The sequence below is a fragment of the Mastigoproctus giganteus genome, chromosome 5, assembly GCF_048544385.1.
Source record: "Mastigoproctus giganteus isolate SK-2022 chromosome 5, ASM4854438v1, whole genome shotgun sequence".
Taxonomy (NCBI): domain Eukaryota; kingdom Metazoa; phylum Arthropoda; class Arachnida; order Uropygi; family Thelyphonidae; genus Mastigoproctus; species Mastigoproctus giganteus.
In genome coordinates this window covers 41245913-41268572 of record NC_143579.1, presented here as the reverse complement: position 1 = coordinate 41268572, position 22660 = coordinate 41245913, and the positions used below count along the sequence as shown (strand labels likewise).

General features: G+C 36.7%; 1 protein-coding gene across 1 annotated transcript in view; it reads left to right on the top strand.

Annotated features, from left to right (window-relative positions):
* Positions 1-22660, top strand: part of LOC150085323 (uncharacterized) — a 736427-nt gene that overhangs the window by 144156 nt on the left and 569611 nt on the right. Inside the window, exon 4 of the mRNA XM_090374526.1 lies at positions 18000-18277. Coding sequence (XP_090230652.1) covers positions 18000-18277 — 278 coding nt within the window. The remainder of the gene's footprint in view (positions 1-17999; positions 18278-22660) is intronic.

The following is a 22660-nucleotide window of genomic DNA, read 5'->3' as shown; positions in this document are numbered from 1 at the left end:
TTATTTTAATTCTTAATAATAAGAAAGACCGCAAGTAAGTGCCACTGATAAAGAAATACTTGCACTTATTTCTATTAAAATGTATTGGTGTCCAAAAATTAAGTTACAATTGGTTTTTTTCCTTAATTTTTAATAGTACTCACATATAAAATTTTATATGAAATTTCACATCCTGATATAATTAAAGTGTCATGTCTAAGGATTCTGATCGTGTTGGGCATAAAGGGCTTCTAAACAAGTTCCCATCTTTCGAATTTCCGACTGTTTTTACAATTAGGTATGCTGTTTTCTCTCTGGCCCCTCACTGCGTGAGATGGTAGATGGCCCTCTGTCTTCTAACTTCACCAATTCTGGTGTTCCCCAAGGTTCAGTTCTTTTTCCCATTCTTTTCGTCTTGTATATTAATGACCTTCTTCCATTGACTGGAAATCCCATCCATAGTTTTGCTGATGATAGCACATGGCATTTCACCTTCCATTTTAAGAAACCTATCCTTGCACAAACAGCTTCAAAATCTCGAATATTCACCATCATTTCCTAAATACTGATCTCCAGGTAATTCTCCAATGGGGCAAAGATAACTTAATTTCAATCCTTCTAAAACAGTCTTATCATATCTCACAAAAAGGACTCTTCTGCTCCTATGCTTACCTTCGTCGACACTTAGATTTCTGAACAAAATCGCATATCTTTATTAGGGATTACCCACTTCCAATCTCTCCTGGCATAAGTATATCTCAAATATTGCTTCACTCACTCTGTACAAATCTCAAATCCTCTCTACTAAGGAATGTTGTTCCCACATCTGGTATGGTATCCTCAAAATATCTCAGGTTTCTGTACTCCATTCAAAAGAGAGCAGTCAGGTTAATTAATGATCCGTTTTTTACAAAGTCTTTCCACTCTCTGCTGCGCCTTTTCTATAGATACTTCCATGATGCTTTCTATAGATACTTCCATCGCATTTTTCTTCTGAATTGTCATCTGTAATTCCTCCACTCTCTTGAAAACCAATCAGAACATATACCACAACCAGTCGGCATCCTTTACTGCCCAACTTCAAATTCACAGAACTTTTATTCTTCCTCATTTATGCCTTCAACTTCCATTTTCTGGAATAATCTTCCTTCAGATGCAGTTCTTAAATTATAGTCTACAGAAATTCAAGTATAATATCAAGCATCTTCTATTTTCTCAACTTTCAACCCATGCACAGTACTAAGTGCTATAGGTTCTAATATCTTTCGTGTTTTTCAAGCTTTGTGGCACACAAACGGATATAAAAGTGTGAATTACAACAACACCTCATTTCTAATGAAATGCAGTACAGAAAAATATGTGATCAGGTTTTCCTCTTTCATTATAAAAAAAGTAATTTAGAAGATTCAACTGATATTACTTCAAATTTCTAATGAGGTGGCCAACCAGATTTTTACATACCTGAACTCGATTCAACATACAGTATTTGGATTGCTTTGACAAAGACCGATCATTTACTGCATATGGGTAGAAATTACCCTAGAGAAATGTACCAACTGGGTGGTGTTACACTCAGTGTAGTGGAGAATAAAAGAGACCTGGGATAATTGTGCAGTCAGATATGAAGTTTTCTGAGCAATGCAGACAGGCTGCCAGAGCAGGTCATGTGGTATTGTCAATGATATACAGGAATTGTGCTACCAGGGATAAGGAGGTTATTGTCCCTCTGTATAAGGCAATGGTCAGGCCACACCTTGAGTACTGTATACAGGTGTGGACGCCTCATTTTAAGAAGGATGTAGAGCTGCTGGAGCGAGTACAGAGAAGGGTAACAAGATTAATGAATGGAACAAAGGGTTGCTCTTACGAAGAAAGGCTTAAGTTTTGCAAATTGTAGCGTCTGGAGACTAAGCACCTGCGAAGTGATCTGATGGGTTGAGTACGCTGAATTCTGATGGGATTCTTCCTCTTCCTCAGAACCTGATGGGGGCATAAATTCAAATTGAGGAAAGATAGTTGTAGATTAGATGTGTGGAAATTTGCCTTTAGCCAGCGGGTAGTTGATTGGTGGAACAAACTTTCATCTGTCGTTGTAGAAGTTAATAGCTTAAATAAATTCAAGGAGGAACTGGACAAACTTTTAGAGGGAATGGATGTGTGAAATTGGTTATTTATTTATTTTTTTTGGCTGATGCTACATAACTACTTTTGCTTTCTACACTTGCTTTCTTGCATCACATGCTTCCATTACTACTGTTTAATTCGTGAAATGACAGCGCCACCGTACAACTTCTCAAGTTTCGGCAGAGTTGTAGATGGCAGAGTGTATGTTCAAGAATATGCTGACACATTTGCAAGTACTGACATGTCTCGTAGTTGGAAAGTGACCTTATGTTACGTTCTGCAAGTGTGAACCGTCTTGTGAGTTGCATAATGAAAGATTCGAACAACGCTTTGTTGTACGCTACTGTGTTCGATGGGGTATTTTGTGTAGTAGGACTTTTAGGAGCATCAGCGACTAAAGCCATATTGCTCTGTATACTATCTGTAAATTGCATGTGTTCTGTGGTCGATTTTCTGTTTGCTGGACGAAAAACTCCAGTTTCCGGGAGGAAAAACCACTCTACCATTGCCTAAGACCGACTCACTCAACCAAGTTGTGAAAAAGGCCCATAAAAATTCCTCGTGTCATCTACGGTACTCGAACTCAAATCTTTTCCACCCAGTGTGGGGATGACAGCGATTCTACCAACTGTTCTACTCACGAGGGCTTCGATGCCATGAGTGCTACAGAAGCTGTGAGAGAAACGTTAGAAGTTTACGGAGACAGTTCTTCTTTGAGTGGATTCATTGGTGGCACAAGTTTTTACATTTTGAAGGAGATTATTGCGAAAAGAGCACACCAGCGACGAAGATTATACATCCCTTTCCTAGAGTATTCATATAAGCAAAGCAATCTTTGATACAGTTCTTTGTGTCCTAACCTAAGACTTCTCATAATCTGTCGTAGCATGTCTAACCCTTAGATAACTTTATTGCGGGCTGGATTTATATTTCTTGTACGATTCAGGGTCCCCGATAATTGAAATTCTTCTCATACACTTTCTTCTTTGCCATTAAGATCATCAGTACATCTGACATCTATTTTGGTCTATGCCCCAAGAAATGTCGATACCTCATGACCTTAGCTGCTTTGGCGTTAATGCACGACAGCAACTGTAACATGAATACTGTTTATATAAGCAAATACGCATGGAAAATGTTAATAGAAACAAGCTGAGACTTGGAAATGACTTTTAAGTCTAATTCAGTTGAGGTACGAGGTACAAAAGTATGAATTCAGTTGAGGTACAAAATTAGTGTGACACCTGCAAATATTTTTAAATAAGGACCATTGGGTATCAGTCATCAGCTTGTTTATTAGGCTATTAACCATTAGGTAAAAGGTCACTCAAGGAGTGCAAAACCAGGCAAGAGAATATCGCCTAAGTATTGTTCAACCTCCACAAACTATCCAACAGGGGATTTTGTGTAAGATTAAGGTCAAGACAGCTGAGCACAGTACTCCCCAGTTCACTGGAGTTCCTTGGAAGCCTTGCTTTGAATGTATTACATTACGAAAACTGTGTATGGGATTATATTGTATTCTTCCATCAGATGGCATCCCAAGTGGTGGCGTCTGATCTTAATTCTCACAGTAGTTAAGAATGATTGCTTTAACCAAGAAAGAGTTGCTAATTTTTGAAAACTGGCATTGCCAAAACTCTAACCTGCCATTTATTTAAAAGATGTGACACTGCTATCGCAGCCTTCCTTATATTTTCTGTTCTTTAAGCAATCTGACTCTGTTTCGCTCTTTTCAGTAGTTCTGCCAGTTCTTTACCTTTGCAGAACAGGTTTGCTTACACATTTTTGTAAATGTCCACAAAGGAAAATTTAGGGTGAAGAAGATGTCTGGGGATTTTTGGTAGCCATAAATTGTTCCTCATGGGGAAGATAGCAGTACCATCTGTGTTTATCTAAGTCCTCTAAGTGCACGCATAATTTAATGTAATAAGAGTATAACTTCAAAAGCTGTATAGACTTCTGTACGCTCTCATTGGACAATCGTCTGCTGGGCCGGTCTAAGTGATCTTCTGGACGATTGCAACAAACATTGAAGAATGTTATCCACCGTTTCATTGCTGACTACCATGGTAGATCATCTTTACTGTAAAGCAATTCATAGACAGTTGGCATAAAGTATTCTGATCATGCGCACAACACTGCAAGTCACAACTTACAATTTGATGGTTGAACAACTTTAAAATCACCATGTACTTGGCGGTTGAAACTTAAGATCATTAAAAATTAAAATCAAGTTACCTACATTGTATATTTTTGCCGATATTAACATACAAAGAAACAAAGTCAGATAAAACCATCTAGAATTTTCCCGCATGGGTAACGATGAAGTTGATGAGTCACCATTAAAGCAACGGTATTGAATATCATTATTATCAGCCATGAGCCAACATCCTGGAATATTTTAAATCGACTAGAAATACGTTTATTTCCCGTCTGTCCTTATACCATTTGCAATATTCGCTTCCTGCTTGGCAAGAAATGTAAAAGAATAAAAAGTTAAAAAAGAAAATCCCCAAGGTCAGACGCTAGAAAATAAACTTGTAATCAATAATGTCAGAAGAAAAGCCTGTCAGAAATGATCTGCGCCATCTGGCGAGAGAGTTATTTTTAAATTTTATTTTAGAGTTACCATTTAAAGATTCATTGTTATTGACTGGACATATCAATATTTGGGAATTTGTATTTGAGTTGTTCTAATTTTCTCTTCGGTATTCAGTTTTCTTATTGGACAACCGTCCAGTATACACCCTAAATATTTCTTTAAAACTTTTAAGTCAATGGAAAATAAGTAAATAAATATTCTTATGGTTTTTTGGCGTCATCCGACCTACCAGACTAGCAATATAAGAAGTTTCATGACTCCTCCAAGATTAATAGTCGATCTTCTAGCCGACTGTCTAATGCACAAGATTTCAAATTCATTTTGCAGTTAAACCAGACCACGAGGTATAATGTCTAGAGTGTTTCTGTCAGTCTGGATGGATATTAATGAGTGCAGATCCTTGTTTCTTTAATCTGACAAGCCAGCAACATTGGAGTGGGAAGTTTTCATTATTAGATATTGTTCCAAATACATCGGTTCAAACACCAGTGAAGAATTAGGAAACTTCAGTCATTGTCATCTATTCTGAACCATTTCTGGTACACTTAAAACTGGCGCATGCGTAGTTCGCTGACAACAAGACTAATGATGGAATCGACCGCTCTCTAGCCACAAAAGGGCTAAGACCTACCAGTTACTTGCTGCTCCTTGTAGAGAAATAAAGACTGTCTCCTCCTTCGTGTACCGAAGATGTGTAGGTGTGTGTTCATTCGACGCGCGCGCGCGCTCTGGTGGAGTAGTAGCTGTCATGGGTAAACATCTACCTGGGCAAACATTTTATGCTTTGCAGCTGCGATTCAATGAACGCTTACATTGAATGAACCTTCGGGTTTCGCTCCAGTTCGACGGGTTTGGGGGACGTAATTTTAAGTGGGGATAAAGTTAGCGTTGTACAGGTAGCTAGAAGGGCATATTGAGAAACAAGCTTTTGTTTCGCATGAACAGAAACGTGATACATCTTGCAATCATGAGTCTTCTAGACAGACTAAGTGCAGAGGCATAGGAAAATTATTTCAAGGATTCAGCGTGCAAAATGAATAATATTAATTGGAGTACCATCGGAATTATTTCGATTTCTAATATGGATTATCGATTGAATTCTCAAATAGAACTAAAATATTTTAATTAATTTAATCTAATTAATTAATAATTAATTTAACACCGAATAATAAATTTTATTTTGTACGATGTTATTGTCTTTGGGTCTCCAATTTTTTTATTTACTTTACGTCTTTTTTCTGTCTTGTAAACTTGTCATTCTGATGTCATTCATAATTTACCATCCCCCCCTTTTAAAAACTGGAAGAGTAATATGCTTCATCCATAGCAAAGACCTTGGTAAATCTTATCTGCCATCCACTACAATTTTCTGCAACTACATGCTTCTAATGGACCAATTACAGTTTCATTTCAACAATTGAATTCAATTGATGAGCTATTACAGACTTGTCCTGCTGGATGACTTCATCCAGAAGTTGTGAATCTCTTCCGATTGAAGAGGTCTTTAGAAATTCCATCAGTCATCGATGGGGCTTGGACCTAAACCTCTCCGAATGAGTGATGAAGCAGACATACTGTCACGGAGGACCTGCTTCAACCACCCCAAAAAGAGACTCGATCAAAACAAAAAAAAACGTAGTAATTTCTTCTAGGTCAAAACAGCGACTCTAATCTCCAGTCTCCCTCAAAGCCAAATTCTAGATTCTATACTGAATGTTATAACTCCATAAGATGTGGGCCGAAGTTGCAGGACCTGAAAAACAATCATAAAAAAGGTCATATGAATATATGTTCGATTCTGAACTGATGCTCAGCAATGGCTGTTTGAGTTAAAAATAAAAATGGAGTTTTCAATGATTTCAAATTTGCTGAATCAACTCTTAAAGTATTTTGAAACATTGAAATGACTTTTTATATGAGCTATATTTTGGTAGTTACTCAACAGCCATTGACACGCGATTAAATCTTTATATATTGCGTGTTTTCCATCGCAATGATCTATTTCTACACCTTCCTTCTCATACCTCCTCCCGAGAACCAATTAGATTTGTGTCCAGACTAATTTCCATTTTTATTTTTAATTTTCCTTTAAATATCCACGCACGTGTTTCCATTAGATTTAGAAACATCAAGGGTGTCTAGTATCCATAATGAACTGCGACCAACTGTTATCGCGAAGTGAGAGTATATTTTAGTGGGTCACGCACTGACAATCTGTTCTCAGGGCTTCAGTGTTAGTCACCAGTTTGTACAGTTGTGTGGGTTGTGCCAAATGTGGTTCACAGCGCGTGAGTCAATAACCTGCAGCCTCTTGCCAATTTCTCAGTATTAAAACGTATTGGCCAATGCACGCATTCAATTGGTTTTCCTGTTAATTATTAGTACCTGTTACAAACTTTAAATCAATAATAATCATTTACTTTGGTCAATTAAGTAGGCCGATGGAATAATCTATCTTGGAGGTTGATGCTAACCCAGTTTGGTATTACGTAAACAATACTGGGTAGACAGAGTTTCCTTGTTTTGTTTTTTTTCCTTGTTGGACTTTGACTAAAGGAATACAAAAATCCACGTTTAATTTTCGTATTTCGTAAACCACCAGGACAAGGTAGCAGTAGGACATAACCTTGATGAAATAAGGCCTTGAACTTGACAGCGAACATCTACAGACGTCCGTAGCCTTAGGAATTGGGAGCGTCACTTACAAATCTACATAGGCTGACACTTGATTGGCTAATAATCAGTGTGTAGACCTTCCCCAGATAGACCGCCCTGTGCAGCATCGCAATTCGGCAGGTGTTTATTGAACAAAAATTTGGTGTAAGCCAAACACAGTAGAGGGTTTGTCAGTTTTTAACAAGGGATAAAATACTTAAATTCGATATGATCTCCGATACCAGTTCCAGGTAATGTATTCACTAAGTCTTCCTGCTCAGTAAACTACAAGATTAATAGTCGTCAGGACTGTGGCGTGGGTTGAGCTGAATCGACGATTTTTATACTTCTGTTATGGGGAAAAACGACACATTTTAAATATTGTAGAAAGCGTTGCAATGGTTTAGGGACGGATTAGACCACTGGGACATTGGACAATTTCCTGGTGCTTGGTCCTGCCAGGGACTCAAGCAGCAAGCCCAACTGAATGCACAAATTCTGGTGATAAGCTATAAATTTATTACGATTATTCCTCTTGTGGAGGTGATCAGAAACTAGTAGATGGTGCCTCTTCCATCCCCTTCAAAAGACTGAGCATAGAAGCTTGCGGTTCTATTACGTGACATGTCTCACTGTGATGCAAGTTCGAACAGGTTTCTTGCGCACCTGGCTCAGTCGACGCCATCGTAACGTTACAGACCTGCTTGTGACGTCATTGTAAGATCGTGATAGAAACACAATTGAAAAGAGTCAATATTTACTGTTTCTTCAAGGTTTTGTCTGTTTTGTTTCCTTGTTTCGAAACAAGGAATCTTAATACCTGGAAATATATTTCACGTAAAGTAAATATTAGATGAATATTTGATAAACATGTATATTGTAGTAGTCACAAAATCGAATTTATTAAAACTGGAATCGAACTGTTTAAATTATAGCAATGCTGCTAGTTAAAAAATAATTGAATATCTCATGCTGGAAACCGAAAGCAGCAGCAAATTTATTATCTCAAAAATGAGCCGAATATAATTCAATAAACTTTATTCGCAGGAAAGCATTAAAGCAAACTTCAAGACCATAATATAAATCATGAAATTGGTAAATTAGCAAGTCGAGATATTAAGCTAATAAGGCTAATTGATAACATAAAGACATTGATAAAACAATCTTCCAGTCGCAGACCTTGATACCAATTTCTACTTCCATTGCATCACGTCACAATTTATCTGTTTCTTAATTAATAGTTCGGAAAAAGAAACTTAATTACATGCCAATTTTATTCATGTTTGAGAACGATAGGGCTATATATATAAATATCAGAGAAAAGCCTAAATGTCTAAATACAAATGAGAAGATAATTGTAAACCAATTGGATGAAATATATTTAAAACTGGGTTCTCCCGAAAACATCGGAGTTTTCGGGAGAACCCATAAGTATTACCAGCAAACAACAAACTGATTACAGATAATCTTTCCATCCAGGAATCGATTGATACCTCTGATATCAGTCGATTCCAGGATGGATTGATATTACTAATAATCGTGAAGCAGTGATATCAATCGACTTTGAACAACCTAGTCTAACAAACGTAGACAGAAACCATCACGTTTGATGACGGGCCTACAACTTATCAATGGACAAATTAATAAGATGTAGCTCCACCTTTGACCCCAGAGGGCATTCAACTGTCGTGGAAACACTTTCCACCAGTTCCTTGGTAGGGTTTCATTTTAGTGCCAAATGAAAACTCAACACTTAGGCTGCAAGCTGAAGGACACAATATACCGACGCCTCGTGGCCTTAGCTACATTGACGCTTAATGTAACAACCCGAACTCTGATAGGACCTTGCTGTTTAATTACCAATATCGAAAGGAAACTTCGAAGACGGAAATTATCAGGCCACCTAATGGATAAATAAATTTCTTTTTTTTTTTATTATTATGGATCATTTCTGTTTTAAGATTGGGGTAATCGAAGAAGAAAGGAGAGCCACCACCCGAAATGAGTTGATGATGACGTTAACTTCATTAAGACCTTCCCATCGATACGCTTCGATGCAGCCAATAAAATGCGCCCAAAGTTTACGAAAATGCCGAAGAAAGTTCAAAGGCGGGGGAGGGGGAGGCTTATCTAGTAGGAAACACATGAAGTAATTTTGCTAGCCCTTCCGTCGGAGGTCTTCCTTTCCTTCCGACTAGCAAGGAAGCCCTGAGCAAATTAGTTAGAAAAGATCGATAATTACGCACCGATCAATAATTGCAGGTAGGTTCTAATTATCAGTTAATTTCCTTCACCTTCGTTTTATTAAAATTCTAAACTTGGGTTTTAATATAATTAATCACAGCGGACACCTGTGGTGCACTAGTTTCGTGCGGAGTTCATTGATGTGATGGTTTGTCACGAATCCCTTCCATACGCTGAGAATTGTTGCTAGGGGGCTCTTATCGTATCCGAATATTGCGTTGCTAAAGGCTTTTACGTGCCCTATTTTTTTTATTATTCTTTTTTTTTTTCTTTTTCAAGTTCATTATTGCTCATCAACAACTTGGTGTTAGTAGGATTCCATGCCATTAGCCCGGTGTCCACCTGTACGAAGATTTTTAGCGTTTTTTTTTTTTTTTAGTGATACAAAATTTGATTGCTTAATCACAACCCTCAAGGCTCAACTGATGCATAAATGATGGGTGAAAGTGTTAAAGCAGTTAGTAATTATTTTCATTTTATTTTAGCACGAATGGCTTCTATCCGATTTGGGATGGAATCTTGGTTTCCCAAGAGTTCTCTGCAGAAATGAATCCTATCAGCCCAGAAGGAACGAAGCTATAGGATATCCCTAATCCTAATTCCTTTATTGCGTCGAAAAGAGGAATTTCTGTATTCAGTAATATATTACAATAATATTTATCAATATAGAATATTTCGGAGTATTTATCCTTGAAAAAAAAAATACACGATCTCCTAACTAGGAAGACTTATGAAACTGAATATAATTTATGAATTTTAGACACATTAGCATAACACGCTTCTTGTCTTCACCATATTCATCTGTCTGTCGGTCCGTCCGCATGTAAAAACTCGATTCCCAATGGACAGATTTTTATGAAATTTTATATTTAGTCCTTTTACAATATTTGTCTAGCCACCCCTTTATATTTGAAATTCTGTATCTTTTAGAAAGATTTGTAATCACTCCAAATTTCATTAAAATCTGACCGACAGAAATAAGAGAACTATTATTCCTTTGTTCGTCCGTCTGCATGTAATAAATCGTTTCCCATATAATTTGTTTCTAATTAATAAATTGTTATTTAATTATAAATTGTTGCTGATTAATAAATTGTTTCTCTATCCGTCCATCTTCTGTAATAAATCGACTTCCATTAAAAGCAAACGAATGTAAAACGAACAATTATTATTTCATTATCCGTTTGTCCGTCCGCATGTAACAACTTGACTCCTAGTGGATGGATTTTCATGAAATTTTATAATTGGGTCTTTGAGAGTGATATTTTTGAGCCACTCCAAATGTCATTATTGGAAGAATGAATGGACAATATAGCGGATGCGCAGAAACGAAATTTTCTCGGTTCGCGCATAAAATCGTTGCTTTTTGCTGATTTATTTATTCTTATTTTTTTCATAAATCATAAATTATTTCCATTTGCTAATGCGCCTGAAATGTAACTATCTGTATATGTTAACTAACTTGTTATTTAAGTTGTAGGGATTGCGGTCACACTTGTGACCACTTCTTCCTGTTTACGTTATTGTCTTTGTGATTCGCGTTAACTCCCCTGATGTAGGAAATGGAGCGGGGGTGATTGGCAACATACATATCTTTTTAGCCAAGATTCTAACTACAGCAGCTTTTGATCTTTTTTATTCTCAAATGAGGGAAAATACGACTCCTACAGCCATATTTAAGTCTGTCATTAAAAGAAAAGTGTTACAAATATTTCCAAGCACTTACGTCACTTATTCCTACATCTTGAGGGTGAACTACAGCCAGCATTTCAATGAGGTTCTCAACACCTGTATCGATACCCTGTTGACTATTTGAACATAAAACAACAGTAACCCCAAACGTACAGAGCCATTTGCTCCTACTGATCGTTAGGACAACCCACCTGCCCAATACAAGAGTCTCGCATTTTTCAACTTACAATTTCCATAGTTAATGATTGTTTACGTGTCTTTAATTTTCTCGGATCTGCTACTTAATTTTCCTGCACAGTTGAAGGATATCCCTGAGGGATTGCAATAAGAGGTGCAGTACACGATTGGCAGCAATCCAGCTCGTATCTCTTCATCTACACCTTAATTTCTGGGTGTAAACCTTTCTAGCCATAATTACATCCCACTGTTTTTGTATTCCCTGAACCTCAATACAGGAAATAAACCAATGTAAAATTTTCGCACTCTTTGAAGATTTAGTAATTATTCGTGTCTGTTAGAGAGAGAGAAAGAAAAAAAAAGTTTATCGAATACTGATGTTATATTCTCGAAGAGATGCAATACTTTCATACTGAAAAATCCGTATTAGACAATTTTTTTGGCTGAAATCTTAAAATAAGAGTCTTTTATGGATCTTTACCATATTTACTTGCATATTTTTCTGAGATATATCATGTCAGTAAATCGCGTGCATATTACGAACTGTTAATTCCCAGAAACTCTAGTTTTTCATCCCACAAAACTGTCATATCGACCGTAACACGCAATTTACTGAGAGTGTGTATTGATACTTCATGGGGGTTGGTTGCCTTCCGGTTATTTTAAATCGAACTGATCCCACATTATTGTAATCAGTTTCTGCATCTTTGCGGCTTTTTCGGATCTGTACCATGTTTACTCGCATATTTTTCTGGACTACATCCTTGTCTGTAAATCTCAAGTTTTTCATCCCATAAATCCCGAAGGCAATCAAATGAAGTTTTTGATTGCCTTCAGGATTATTTTAATTCTAACTGAACTCACATTATTGTAATCAGTTTCTCCATCTTTGACAACAACTGAATATTACCAATACGCCTGAAGACATTTAGGTCGTGGTTGTTTCAAACAGAAGGAACTTCATTGTACGATATACACAATACATACATACACATGCACGTACACTCACTTTGTATATGGTGTGTTGATCCAACACGTTTTCTAACTGGTCACGTCTTTGGCCATTCTGTTTTTTATGTATGTATACAGTTGACAGGAAGGAGGGGATTTATCTTCCTTTATGTAGTCAAAGAATGATGCATAGCCCTTCAGTGTTCGTATCCTATTGCTTAACTAGCCATAGTTGACGAAAATGGAATGAACCTTGTTCGTGTTCATCACATCCCTTAACCCTTTTCTCCACAAATAGCCTGTCAACCGTGATATTTTCTATGACTTCACCCTCCCCCTCCTGTTCACTATAAGAATGCTGTAGAAATAATGAATCAGCCTGGATACTGAAAGTATTTAAATTATCTTTGCGACCCAAAGTCAGTTAGAATAGCTGCATGTACCAATCTCTGGGTACGCCATCTTGTTCACAAAAGTTTCAAAATGAATCAGCCTGGATACTTAAAGTATTTAAATTATCTTCACAACCCCAAGTCAGTTAGCGATAGCTGTATGTAGTTCCTTTTGGCAGAAACACACATCACTCTTTGGGTACGCCGTCTTGTTCACAAAATTTAACACTCGGGGGCAGCACGATGCCTGAGCGCCCTTGGCCACAGTTACAGAAGGGATAGAACATTTGAAATTCAAAACGAAGTTAATTTCCTTGGCATGTCCTTACTAAAATGAGTTTAAAAGAAAGAAATTGAAGTAGATGGATACTTGAGATTTATATATAGAATAATGACAAAGGGTAACCAGCAGATGGCAGCACAATTCGTGCGATTGTGTATCTTTATTGTATATTCAAACAAGAGTTAAATATTCTGATTATAATCCAGAACTGCCCCTTAGGGTTAGTTTACAAGATAAAAACTACAAGAATGTCGTTTCTTGCAATGGCTTCACGTGGCGTTGTATATCACTTGACCACTCGGCTATGGTTGTCTCAATGTCCTTGATTTCAGCCGAAAAGCTGGAGATATTAAAAAAAAAATCTGAATAGTTTAAAAAACAATAGACTGTTAAAATTGCTTGAAAAGGAAGTTCTTTCTTTTCTGTTGAGTAGGTTTACTCTTGGGCCCCAAGAGTACCATTTTCTCTGAAGTTTGTATTCATTCATTTTTGAAAAAAAACAGATACACCGGGGAATTTTTTCTTTCTGGTGACGTCCTAAAATTAATTCGTTCAAAACATGTACGAAAGATAAAAAAAAATAAAGATAAACAAATTATGATCAAGAAAATATTCCCTTTGTATAATACCTATTAGGACCACCAATCTTTCCAACATCTCTGGAGTGTTTTAAAGTGTGGTGGTAGCCCGGGTTAATTAATTAGCGATTTGCATAATGAAGTTTGCGGAATTTAATCAAAATGCAAAAATAATGCGCCTATTTTGGTTAGGTGTACAAAATCGTGTTTTGTTTTTAAGCTTGTTAGAAAGTTTTAATTAGTTTGCCATAAGTATGATTAGGTGGTGTCATACTGGCCTTCATTTTGAGAAAGTAAACATGAAAATACCGTATTGGAATAAACCCCTGAATGGCTTCTTATGTGAGGAAGTTGTAGAACTCATGTTTTTGATCCCTTCTGATTGCAACGGTAACTGCGAGAAAAAACTGACAATTTTTCTCACGTGACGTCATTTCCGCCAAAAAAGAAAATTATGACGTCATCTATAAATAGAAAAAAAAACGTGATCTTGTTTCTGGTTTTCATCCCACTTTCAACTGAGTCTAATGACATATCATAATTATGAACCCCTCACCTCAAGGGAATTTATTAGCCGCTTGCAATTAAAGTTTTCAACTTGCTCTAATTACAGAGTATTTAAAATTTTATATAATCATTTTTTAACAAGAAAGGCCATTTTGTTAACTTAATGTTATTGACAAGTATTTTTATAGAGTCGTAGTCTACAGATTCAGAAATATTTAAAGCTTGTTGTGAACGAATAATCTTTCTGTTGAACTGAATCAGGAAAACTTAAAATTGATTGAATTAAATTTATACTTTTAGTTTCTTCAACATTAATGGTTGTTGAGTTGTGTTGATTATAACATTTAACAATGGTATTTCGATACTGCCATTTCTAGCTCTTTCATTATAAGCGAAGGAACAGCAGCGCCACCTTCCATATTCTCTGATTAATTTTAAATATTTTTCTTAATTTATAGTTTTTAGATTAAAATAGAAAATTACAAATTTTTGAAAAGACGTAGAAATTTTCAAAAATAATAATTAAAATACATAATAATAATTATTAAATTTCAAATTTCGGAATCCCATTCCGAATTATGAGAAATCTGTGGATAAGTTGGCTGCGCCTTAAAAATATTTACTATTGTTATCATCATTTTCATGGAATAACAATAGTCTTAGGACATCAAGGGTACACATAACTTAAGATCTGCCCCCCAAAACCCTATTAGTTGTAAAACTCGGCTCTATTCTGCTATGGATCTCAAAGAGTAGATGGTGAAGGAGTAGTTTTACACCCTGGGACCTACCAGAACTTTCACTCAATCTCTGTAGGTAGCTGAGAACTGATGATTCTTCATTTTTGCACCAGATGGCGTTGATTACTGGGCTCTTATCACCAATACAACGAAATAAAAATCGGTTACAGAATGAAAAGAGGGATGATAGGCTAGCAAAGAATTGGAGATCATTACTTTTGTCCAAATAAAGAGAGAGAGAGAGAGAGAGAGAGAGTATACCTGGAAAGAGGTGAAGGGATGGACTGCACGATTTACACGAGACATTACAGACAATAATAGTTGCGGTCTGGTAAACGTTTCCCTACATTGCCCACACTAGCGAAACGGGATAATAGACTTGAGCAACTCTCCACAGTGAAGTGTCTATCAATCTCCAGTTCATGCATGCTGATTCGCGCGCACTGCGAACTCCTGTTATCAATATGCTACTCACGTTGTTATTGTTTCCTGTCAGTCTCCCTTTATGGGGCTCAAGTAATCAGCATCGCCCTGTCTCTGCGATGTTCTACGAATAACTCGGCCACTTTCACTTTTAAGTGTTCATTGGCCAGATTATTCGCGCGCGTTACTCCCGTGTGCGTGTGCGTGCGTGTGTGTGTGAGCGAGAGAGAGAGATGAGTATCCGTTCTCTATATGTCTCAAATTTCGTCGTGCCACTAATCAATCATGCACGTATATATTTTATTTTATTTATTTGTAAATTATGCGATTCGAATCCCAAAAAAAAAAACGTTCGTTTATTTGAGATTCCACTGAACATTGAGTAGATCTTGATGTAATCTGTAGAGTAACTATCTTCATTTGTTTCATAGTCTGTATTCTAATTTGCTTGTAAGTTATAGGCAGAAAAGGCATATTATATATCAAGAAAGACTTGGATTCTCTAAAGTTGCAGTGTTTGGAAAGAATCATCTACGTAGCGACCTGATTGCTCAGAAAAATCTTGATTCTTTTCTCGGGTGACATACACAAGGGATGTAAATATATATATAGGAAGGATAATTTCAAAACAAATGCACAAAAATCTGCTTTTAGCCTAAATGTTAACTCCTACCTAGTCACGTCACTTATGAAAGTTTATTAGAATATAAAAACGGATTGGACAAATACTTAAAAAAGATAATTAATCGAAGTAATTGAAGGGAGCTTTTTTTGTTTGGGTTAGTATGTTTTTTTTTTTTTTTTTTCTGTTGTTGTTTACGCTGCATTGGCTTGCATTATTTTTGCGAAGAGTAATAGCAATTCTAAACAAGTGGACGTCTATACCGAATGGATAGTAGTTCTGTTATTTTAATGAGAATTATCTTCTATGATAATACAAACCATCACAATATTTACAACATTTTAATATTATTCCCGTAAAATTTGGGCCATCTACCCAAGGTATTATGTGCGTCAACTACGTGTGTTCTCTGGTCGATTTGCCTGTTTTGCTGGACGAAAAACCCGAGTTTCCGGTGGAGGAACCTTACTAATTGCGATTGAGACCGACTAACTCAGCCACGGAGCGAAAAAAGCCCATAAAAGTTCCTCGCGTCATTGACAGGATTCGAACCCTGGCCTTTTCCACTGTAGGAAAGACAGTGACGATGCCACTGTGCTACCGTGCAGATGTGTCAATGAAGAAGAGCACAGCTGCAGTAGACTCCTTTCTTATCAGAAATAAAACAGGATTGAATTTTAGAAAGATTGAAGTTAAGTAAAGTTTTCTTCGCCTTATTACTTGAAGATCGGCATTTAAGGAATTAGTGGTGAATATTCCAGAAGTTGAAGTTCTTTATGCAGTGCAAAGCTTCCCAAAGTGAAAGATGGAGTGTAGTGTGCTACCATCAGAAAAACTATGGATAGGTTTTCCATTCGGTGGAAGAAGGTCGTTAACATACAAGTAGAAAAGAGTGGGAGAAAGAACTGAACTTGGAAGAGCACCAACATTAGAGGACAAGTTAGAAGACAGAGAGCCATTTGTCATCACTTGGTCAAGGAGAAAACTGGCTACTCTTGCAAATAAAGCAGTCGGCAGTTCATAAGAAAGGAGTTTATTTAGAACTTTATGACAAACGGAATCAAAAGCCTTAAAAATGTCAAAAGCAGCTGCTTCATCTTCACCAAACTTTTTCATAAATCTTGTCCAGACAAGTAACACAACCCAATAATTCAATATGTCACCAGTGGATCGACACTGATATAATCCATACTGGCGATTTTTGGTCAGATGGAAGGTTTCGAGATAGTTTAAAAGGTTGGCGATTAATGAATTTTTCCCTCACTTTGGAAAGAGCAGAGAAAAGAGCAATGGGAGATAATTGGAAGAAAAGGATTTGCCATTCTTTTTGAGACCTATCTGAATATGAGCAAATTCCACCGTGGAAGGAAAACACCAGTGAAATAAGAAAGTCTAAAAAGGCGACTCAAAACAGGAGCAAATTTTGGCGCACAGGTTTTGAGAACAAGAAAAGCAATGCCACCAGGACCTTAAAATTCTTTTAAGGTCTAATAGAACCATTTAAGCTGTAACGGAGAAAGGAGTATAGATGAACAGAAGTTTAGGCCATTAGCTTTGACAAGAGACCAGAAGGCTTCATTACCATTTGAACAAAAAGCAAGTTTTTTTTCTCTTAGCCTGTTCATAATCGAGTTCGGATTGATTAATAATTTCTTTACAGTTGTTGCGAGTTTTATTTCAGGCAGAAAATGGAGATGTAAATTTGCAATAAGCTGCATTCTTCTCTTGAACAGCACATTTATTGGAAGACTAGGGTTTATTGATGGAACGCAGAATAAAAGATTTCATCCCTATACGAATAATTTCACTGATACGATCTGAGCAAAGAGTATACCAATAGATCTTTAAAAATCAGTCGATGACCCCCTTGCGAAAATTACAACGTGTATTAATTAATAAATTGTAAAATAAATAATTAAAAATTAATAAATAATTTATTTAATAAATAAATTTATTAAATACATTTAATTTTAAATATTTAAAAACAAACGAAAAAAAATTACAAATACTTTTTGTATCTCTTACAGGTCCTGGGAGCAGCTTGGAGGAGGGCCGCTCCGGTGGGATGGAGCCCTCCCAGATGCACAGTATGTACGGTAACCATGGAAACCGTAACAACAACAACAGCAGTAGTAACAGTCCACCGGTGTCCACTACCAGTTCCAGCGGTTCCATGTTGGTGGTACCTCAACCCATCAATGCTATCGTTAAAACTCCGACACTAAATGCCGCCACGGTCGCCGCTGCCGCAGCTGCTGCCGCCAACGGCACGGGAAGGAAGTACCAGTGTAAAATGTGTCCTCAGGTAAGCCAGTTTTTTATCATTTTCCTAAAGTGAGCCAAGAAATGCGTCACTCAACTGTGGCAGACATTTCAGTTATTACCATGGAAACGGGATCATAATCTGTGATCTTTTTTCTCCAAGTGGTCAGTTGGTTGCTCCAGGTTATAAGGGCGCAGAAGACTGTTTGGACATCGCCACTGTACGTTCTTAACCTAAGGCATAACCAATTTAAAACTGAAACGTATTCAGATGATTAAATTTTCATCCTGATGGCGTTTATCGGCCCTTCCGGACTAGTGTTACAATAGTCTCCAAGGGATTCATTAATCATTGTATATAATTGATTCACTGTTGGGACCTGTTCGCGATCTGGTGTTTATAATTTATTGTTAAACGTATATGATCGCATTCTCCCTACAGAAATGGTAAGCTATACCCTGTAGAGACTTTTACAAATCTACAGTCGTTTAGGTAATAAAAGTTTCATTAACAGAGTATTGATAATTGGGAAGATTTGAGATGATTCAAAAGTTCCATCAAATACTTTCTTGTAATCTCACTATAATCCACTTAGTGAAAGATTCTTTGTTCTAAAAGGAACGAGTGGGTGAACTGAGGTATTTTCATTACTAAATAATAGTAGGAAGAGGGGGGTGGGCGTTCTGAGAGCCATATTTTGAATTATACATTTCGTGCAATAAGACAGAATCAATTCCGATGTATAACGCGCATGTCCATAAAATGTATATCATAGCTACCGGATGTCATCTTGTTGTCATAGAAACAGTTACTATGGAAAAGTGTTTTTCTGTATTTGCAATTGGTATTTTATTAATGCGCTATTGTTAAATCTAAAAATAAAAACGTAATTCTTCAATTATTTATTTTCTTTTATTTCATATCTATTTATTTATCCTTCAAGCGAACTTTTAACTTTCACATTAGTTTAATAATGAGTTGTGTGCCTTTCTCAGCGAAATACCAAACACTTCCTGTAATGTTTGTTATCCTGGATAAATTGGTTTAGGGGAGAGAAAAAAAAAATAGGAGCACTTGAGATAGTACATCAGTAACGAGTTCTGACATGCCACTTTTGGTATGAATAGTCATTAGGTACCACATTTGTGGAGGTTGGAGAGGGAAAGGACTTGTTTTTTTTAATACCTCGCCAATTATCTGTATTCATTTACCATACACTATCAGTTTTATAATTTGTTTCTTGGCAGATGAATTGTCATTAGGTATCTAACTTTTTTTTTTGTTAGCTTTTATTTTTTTGCTAACTTTTTTTTTAAAGATTCATTATCCGTCTTTGGTAGCTTCCGCACACTGGTCTGGCTGTTCTTTCAAGTTTTTCTTCATAAGAGAAAGTCATTAGGGAGTTTATGTTACGGATGATGGTTTTTAAATATTTATTTGATTTTTTTTTTCTTCTTTTTGTCAACGCTATAAGGTAGCGAGTGGGTATTGTTCGCTATTAGTCGGCGTGAAAATATAATAAGACGATCATTAACAAAGATTTCTACCTATAACTAGACAGTAAGAAATGATGTCTGTAAAGTTATTAGATTACTAACCTCCCCTTCTTACTAGTTCCACTTCGACGACTTCCGGATGTCTCCTAAGATTAGGCGTATTTCTTTCTTTTTTTCTGTAATTTTCTATGAACAGTTCACTGGCGAATTTTTCCTTAACAGATCTTCGTTATCTGTCTTATTTCGCGTGGATTTTTTAAACAAATTTTCCAACAGACATACTTCCTCTGTGAAAAAAAGAAAAGAAATTTTTTATACCTAATTCTGTCTAATATTTCATGGACAATATCATAGCCAATCTAAAATCAAATCTATTATCCCCCTAATGATGACGCATTCTCAATAAGTTGCAGCTCCTTTTCAGTAATGCTAGAAACATTGGAGTGCGTTTTCATGTGGGAGGCTATGGTTGATTTAAAGTTGGACAGTTCTTGTGTCATCCCATTGCATTAATGTGTTGGTCAATTAAAACTATAAACAGTTCTTCTTTCAGTAAACTTGTCGAGATAGTAGGACCTCGAGAGCATGTCACCATGCCCTGACAACCTTTAATATTGTTTTAATTCTTGATGGCAATCATTTATGGTCAAGTATTAAACATTTTGGATCAATGTCTTTGTTCGTAAATAACAAAACGCTCTTACATATTTTCCTGCCACTTTCGCTCAATCTAAATATTTTGAGAAACGTCCAACTCCAACAGACCTTCGCAAGATTAAGTGCAAAGGAACTTCTACTCGGCAGTCTCTTTCAGTTTTGAACATTGTGTGTTCTTTCACTGTCTCTTACATTGGTGCTGACTGCTTAACCAATCTTCCAGCCATTATATTTAAGCCTTTTCCATTCTTCTCTTATACTTCCCTTCCCCCTTTTTTTCCCTTATAACATAGTAGAGCGAGGAAGGAAAAAGGGGGGGGGGGAAGAGTGCTTCGTTATCTTGGACAATCTCTGGATCCTCGAGACCTGAGGTCACCTCTGTGTGCGGCAACGGCAGCCAGCACTAAGCACGGACAGGTAATTTGGTCAAGGATTGCGGCTCTAGAACGTACGATAAGTTCAGGGTGGGCACCAGCTAATTAGAGAGAGAGAGAGAGAGAGAGAGAGAGAGAGAGCTGGCTTTCTGCCATGCCCGTAAGGGGGATCGTGTACCTGCGCGAGCGATGGGAATTCCTCTCTTATTTCCTTCTAAATACGCGTGCCCAGTTGAAGACGTGAGCTGTAAATAATTGAGAATTAGAACTTGCTCTTTGCTATCACCATTCGCAACTAAGTGCTCCAACGCTGACACTAGTCCGTCTCTCTTGCATTTGCTGCTGGGGGGAACGGGGGTGAATTATTCATGACGACTAGAGGGGAAAATAAACAACTTGGACTTAAGCTTAGTGATTGGTGACGTTATATATATTTTTTGTTTGTTTGTTTTTAGAAACCCAAGTAATTATCAGTTCTCGTTCAACTACTGACAAATAAATCATCCCTTATAAGTTCATTTATCCCGCTTAAATTTATAAGTTCCGCCTTAAAACCGGAAGCAAAAATTAAATTAAAAAGTAATAAAATTTTCAAGTTTAAAAAAAAAAAACGGTGAAAAATCTTTGAAATTTTAAGTATTTTTTTGAAGTTAATATCGCTACCTAAGTAAATCAAGATAAAAGTAAAAGTACAGCTAAAGATATCAAGAGATATCTTGGTGTCTTTAGCTTCATAAATATTTAAGAGCCATCTACAAATATATTGGGGCCGAAAATAAATTGCTGTGTTTTTGAACATTCAGAAACCTTTTTCTCCTATACTCGAAAAGAATAAAAACTGAGATTTTAAAGGGATAAAGATGTTCCAAAAGGGAACATTAATGATAGCGTCTTTCAAAACGTACACCGACGCTCTGGTCTTGCATAACCCCCCAGTCCTATCTTTCTGGGAAGCGATATTCTATAAACAAGATATCTATAGGATTCTCAACAAACTAAAAGGCTTAACGCTTAATACCATCTTTCTGTTCAGCCGCTTGAACCACCACAAGGGACATGTTTTCCACATTTTTCCTACTCTGTTTGCTAATCAGAGGGAACAAGCTCAACTACTCTTACGGGACCGCTTGTTGAACCTAACATGGTGAATAATGGTTCTCTTCGCTGATGATGCTGCAATATTTTACACAGTTCGTCCCGCACACATCAATAACTGTCAGGTGCCATATTAATGGCTTCTGGTTTTCTCTACTCCACACAGAAACTGCATCCCAATGATTTGCTGACATTACCATGCGTATGCTAAAAACGCATCACAAGAGGGGATTGCAGAATCTTGTTTTTCAAATCATGCGGGTTGAAAAAAGTCCAAAATAAATTGATGCTTCATGACACCCCCCTCTTAGCTTCCTTGATTGACTACAGCAATAACAAATATCATAACGCCAGATGTCACAAATTTTGTTTTCATATTTTACAACCTACTAATAATATTTTTATTAAATTTACGTTTTAGGGTGGGGGGGAAGGCTTTAAGAGACTTTCTTTCGTTTTTCGGATTATCGGGAGTTTCCATTATACTAACAAATTCATTTCGCAACCATATGTTAAAATCAATGATGGGGCATAGACAAAAGGAGATCAACCTCCTTATCCAGCCAAAAATTGGGATACACATCCTTACCATTTTCTTCAGTGCAAGTCGAAGAATGTTAAAAAGAGAGGAGGTCAATTTTAATTAAATCTCCTTCCTTGTTTCCCCGAAATTTGGGGGATAAACATTTTATATCAATTATTAACCAATTATCTGGATGGGGCTCAGAGATAAAAGCATATTCGATGGATGAAAATCTCGGAATACCACAGGAAGATAAAATCCTACGCATAATGAAAAGGCT